Source organism: Penaeus japonicus, unplaced genomic scaffold (assembly GCF_977035675.1).
Source record: "Penaeus japonicus unplaced genomic scaffold, GWHDUDI00000001_assembly GWHDUDI00000023, whole genome shotgun sequence".
Taxonomy (NCBI): domain Eukaryota; kingdom Metazoa; phylum Arthropoda; class Malacostraca; order Decapoda; family Penaeidae; genus Penaeus; species Penaeus japonicus.
In genome coordinates, this window is record NW_028234425.1 from 32,741,507 (window position 1) to 32,747,020 (window position 5,514).

The 5,514-nt window shown below is 37.3% G+C and overlaps 1 protein-coding gene across 1 annotated transcript in view; it reads right to left on the bottom strand.

The window, feature by feature from the left end:
• Positions 1-5,272, bottom strand: part of LOC147469210 (uncharacterized) — a 25,057-nt gene extending 19,785 nt beyond the window's left edge. The window contains exons 1-3 of the mRNA XM_086550508.1: positions 5,243-5,272; positions 4,045-4,251; positions 1-3,455 (exon numbers count right to left, since the gene is read on the bottom strand). The exon at positions 1-3,455 is cut by the window's left edge and continues 1,831 nt beyond it. Of these exons, the coding sequence (XP_086406634.1) occupies positions 1-3,455; positions 4,045-4,251; positions 5,243-5,272 (3,692 nt within the window). The remainder of the gene's footprint in view (positions 3,456-4,044; positions 4,252-5,242) is intronic.
• Positions 5,273-5,514: the final 242 nt, after the last annotated feature.

A 5,514-nucleotide genomic window follows, 5' to 3' on the forward strand; every position in this document is an offset into this window, starting at 1 on the left:
TGTACAAAGGGTTCTCTTTCAACTTTCTTCATTTTTGCCTGTACTCTCTCTGGAAGCTGATACTGGTTTTTGAACACCACAAAAACATCTATAAATTCTTGCGTGGCTTCCTCAGCAGATGCATGCATAAGTGCCCTGAGCATTTCCTCTTCTGCCAATGAGCATACAGGAATATCTTCCATATCACTAGTATAATCATCATCATCATCTCCATCATCATTTGTTTGTAAGTAATTCTGGTTTGTGGATAATTCTTCCCCATCTGTTATATCTTTTCCTTCATCTTGTGATAGTGTTTCATCACTTGGGGCATGAATAAGTATCTGTGGTATTTGGAGGACAGATGGTGTATCTCCATCTGAAACAATAAATTCCATATCTTGTTCAAAGATCTTATCATCATCTTCAACTTTGACTTCTTCTATCTTAAATGTTTCAATTCCACCAAACTTTATCCTTCTTGGTTCTACACAAGTATTGATATTTTCTGGTTCAACAAATGTTACATTGGTTTCAGAGTCCAACGATAACTCTTGTGCTACAGCCTCTAATTCTACCTCTTCCACACTTTCTAATGCATGCAACAAATCAAGGCCCTTTTTATTTATGACACCCTTCTGACTAATGTCAAAGCTGGTTGTATTTTCCTCAAGGTGTTGATGTTTATCTTGTTGGTCAACATGTTGATAGGTCATTGCTCCATCTATAATAACATTTTCCACTTTTTCATGGTTGCATGATATGTCATCATCTATGATTTTCAGAGGTGAAAATCTCTTTATGCCATAAGCCTCAATTCCAATAGCTTCTACAGCTTCTATATCAACAAGATCATTTTCAACATTATCATTAGGAAATGTTATAACTTCTGTTTCAAGGTCTGTTTCTTTTGGATTAACTATGCTAAAGTCTTCCTCTTCATTCAATGAAGAATAATCAACTATTACTACTTTGCTTTCTTCTTCTGTACTCATAGGTCTTTGAATATTATCATGGCACTCTGTAGTATCACTAAAATCTCTTCCTTCATCTGTAAATTCTACTATAGGAGAGTTAATGAAAGTACTTTCATTATTTTTGTCCTCAATCATCTCCTTTTCTGTTATATTACTTTTTTCAACTGGCATTGCAGTCTCAATAGTTGAGTGCACCATCTCTGATAAACTTGCATTAATTTCGCTGACAAAACATCTCTCCTTTACTTCTGGTTCCACATCAACCAATACAGCATGAGAATGCACCAGTGAAGGAATTTCTAAATCTACCCACACTGGAGATGACATTTCTACAACTTGAAGTACTTCTGAGGCTGGCTCCACTAATACATCTGAATAAAGTTGTGGGTGCTCTACAACTGGAATTTCATTTACAATTTCCTGTTTGAACTCCTCTATTGATAGTTTTAGAGGCGTGCTGAATATGCATACTTTGCATCTCTCATTAATTTTAGCAATGCCCTTATAATCAATTTCAAATCTACATAAAGCATATTCAAAATCGTGTTTCATTACTGGAATCACACCGTGACATTCAAATTCCCAGTGTACTGTAGATGAGGCAATGAAACTGCAATTATATTCGATGGTACAGCCCCTAGGCTTGTGTGTAGCAGGTGGAGCTATATCTAATTTAAATATCCTGTCAAACCTCATAGGTTTCTGCATGACTTCCTCTGCAGGACCACAAACTACTAACTCCCTTTGCTCAGACATCAGAGCATCAGGACTTGCTTGTTTATTCTCTTCAATGCCTGGTGTGTCACTTTTTACAAGTTCCTCTATAATTTTTGCAAAAGGATCATCTTCCATTTCAAAAGAGGATGACTCATTGGTTTCATCACCAAAAGGTTTTACACTTGCATAAACCTTAAATTCTTCATCACACTCATCATCAAAAGGTGTTGGTGTCACACTTGCTCCTGAACTAAACCAGACATTTTCATATGCTTTTTCAGGATCAGGTTTTGTATTCTGCCCCATTCCTGGATTACTGTCTTTTTCTGTCTTATCTCTCCTGACTGTCTGACTTTCCTGTGAATCTTCAAATGAAACCCAATTCAACATAACTTCTTTTAGGTTCTTGGGTGGAAGAGACGGAATATCAAGACTAGATTTCCTATCAGAGGTTTCACCACTTTGTGCAACTTTTGTTGCCTCACTTGCTTGGCTACCATCACCAGACTGAGGTTTGGCTTGCTCAATATTATCCTTTTCAGGATCTTTCTCCTCGTCTTTTCTATCTTCTGGTTTCTCTTTCGTCGTACTTTCTTCGTCCTTTTTTTCATCCTTAACTGTATCTTGTATACTATCAGTATTTTTTGTAATGTCAATAACTTCTTGATCTAATTTGCTGCTCTGTGGATCTTCATTACTTTCATTATTTTTATCAGTGTTACCAGTTTCAATGTCATGATCTTCACTATTTGTCTTTGAAGTTTCATCAGAGCATTCATATGTATTATCTTCAGAAACAGTTTCTTGACATTTATCCCAATCAAAGTCTTCGAAGTTTGCCCAAGAAGACATAACAAAGTCTTTGGGAAGAGTCTGTGATTGAGACTGTTCTTCCCAGACTGAATTATTTGTTTTATTATCTAAAGGTTTAGTAGTATTTGTATACACAGCTTCTCCTACTGTAGCAGAAGAGGCAAATCCGGCTTCTCTTTTTAAACCATATTCTACCATGGTGATGTTAAAACTGTCTGACTTTTCTAATTTTGTCTCTGTTTGTAAAGTGTCTGTATCACTAACCTTATTAGAATCACTTCTATCACTGGATTTATCTGTTTTGTTATTCTTATGACTATCTACTGGAGATTTTTCCATTTTAGAAGTTGAATTAGACTTTTCAACAGCTAATTTTGGGTCCTTTGTGCCCTTAGACTTTGTTTCTAAGGTTGGTCCTTTTTTTATTTCAGTTCTTTTCAAGAGATTATGACCACCTGTGCTCTTAGATAATGTATCACCTTTCTTACTTGATGAAGTTTCTTTTGAGGCTGAACTACTTTTCTTTAGCTTTTCTCTGAAATTCGAAAATGGCTTCATTGATTTAGACTGAACTGTTTTCTTATTTTCTTTTTGACTTGTGAGAGGTAAGCTTTTGACTTTTGCATCATTTGCAACTGGACTCTTCTTTGCAGTTCCCTTTAACATAGCTGAAAATTTTCTGCGAGATGGACTTGAGTCGTTATTCTGGAATCTTGCATATGTAATATCACTTGTTTCTGGGCTGTCACCCCTCATAGGCATAACAACACTTGGATTATCAGTTTTCTGAGTCTTTTTATTAGCAGACTGCTGCTTCTGAGGACTTGAAGAAGTGTGGGTGGCTCCACTTTTAGTATTTTGTTTCAACGGATTGTTAGACTTTGATATTTCACTAGTCTTTGGCATGGTGGCTGCTGTTTGTACACTGTGGACATTTCTTCTCTGGTTTTCCAAAGGTGGAGGTTTTAGCTACAAAGGAAGAAAATGAGAGGAAAAAAGAAATCCAGAAATAAGATAGATATCAGAAGACTTAGTGCCATAATATTCAAAACTATAATGAAGAGAGAATACATTTATATTTGACATTTTCTTTATCTTAACCTTAGGTACAAAGTAACTCAGTTAAGACATTGATATTGAAATTAATGTATGGCTAACTTAAATACTCTTGCATGCTTTATTCTGTAAATTTTCATTCTACTTCCAAAGTTCTATTACTGCATCTATGATTAAATTCAAGCATAGATAACTCAAGGCCATTCTTAAGATCAAAGCTTGCTATCTGTGTACAATGCACATAACAAGAAGCAATTAAGTTTGGCTAATATAAAATATACATATGCCATTCATACACAGTAGAAAGCTGTATGTCACAGATCTAAAAAATTTACATCTGACATACATTATGGCTTATGGGAAATCAGATAGTTTATAACACTAAGCTTATTCCACAGTACATCTCCATGTAAAGCTATGAGAGAGCATAGATGTTCTTGTTGTGCAAAGTCATTCCTGTCAGGGGTGGCAGATGTAGTGAGGCACACCACCCGCAGCTCACCTTCTTAACGGGACTTTGTCTCTCTCTCATCACCACCTGATCCCGCCGGGTGGGGGAGAGGTCGAGGAGCCCTGGCACCTCCTGGACTATGGACCCTAATCGGGAATCAACTGGGGATCCTTCATGGGGCCCTGTCGTTGCCACCACATTACTGGGCCCGGTCTGACCACCATACAGACATTTCTCATGGTTAGTGTTGTGACATGGCTACACCTAGCAGGTGCAGGTCCATAGGTGCACCAGCAACTTTGCATTTCATGAAAATATGATTCCCTGTTTTGCTTGTTATAATTGGCCCACCACCGAATACCCCAAGCAACACAAAAATACAATCTATTAATAAAAGATTATTAAAGCCAGACAAAGCTACATATAAACACCTTTTGGTACACCTGTGGAAAACCCTCTAATGCACCCAAGGTTATACTCCGTCAGAAAATCATAACAGATTCTAATTACACAAAATAAATATAATCTAAATCTATTTAATAAAAATACTTTACAAAATGCACAATTTTGACTATTGCCTAATATCAAAAATATTGAAAATCTGCAGACAGACATACAAAGTGTAGGAGGCTACAATAGTGACTCTCCCACTAACCAATGATACAGGAAATGCAAAATAAATATTCATAACATTTATAATGGCAGACTTGAATAGTCTTTAATGGTCTTTCTGTAATATCTGAAAGCATACTTTGTTACATACAAATTTACATTATGTACAAATAAATTCAGCACACATACTATTGCATAAATCACAGACAAATAATATTTTCTCTCCCCTTCCTCTCCGTTCCTCTTCCTCCTCCTCTTCCTCTGCCTTTTCCTTTTCTCTCCCACTCCCACTCCCTCTCCCTCTCCCTCTCCCTCTCCCTCTCCCTCTCCCTCTTCCTCTTCCTCTTCCTTTTCCTCCTCTTCCTCTTCCTCTTCCTCTTCCTCTTCTTCTTCCTCTATCTCTACCTGTACCTCTATCTCTACCTGTACCTCTATCTCTACCTGTACCTCTATTTCTTCCTCTTCCTTTTCCTCTTCCTCTTCCTCTCTGTCACTCTCTTTGTGTCCATCTTTTATCTCTATCTCAATCTATGTCTCCAACTCTCTTACTCTCTCTCCCTAAATGCATTTTCACTCTCCCTATCTCTATCTTCCCTCTCCCCTATCTCTACTCCTCTCTCCCCAGCCTTATCTTTACTTGTAGCTCATCCTCAACCCCTATCTTCATCTTTCAATCTATTTCTCTCTGTGTTCTTCTTGTTTCTCGATCTGCCTGTTTCTCCTAGTCTCCCATCCCTCTTCTTATCCGCCTATAATTCCTTCATCCTCCTCTTGTCTGCCTTCCCATTTCCTTCCTTTATTTTAATCCTCTTTACTCTTATCACCATTCTATGAATTCTCTCTTGCTTCCCCTCCTATTCATCTCTCTTTTCCCTTACCTCTAAAACCTTTCTATTGTTTCATCTCTTC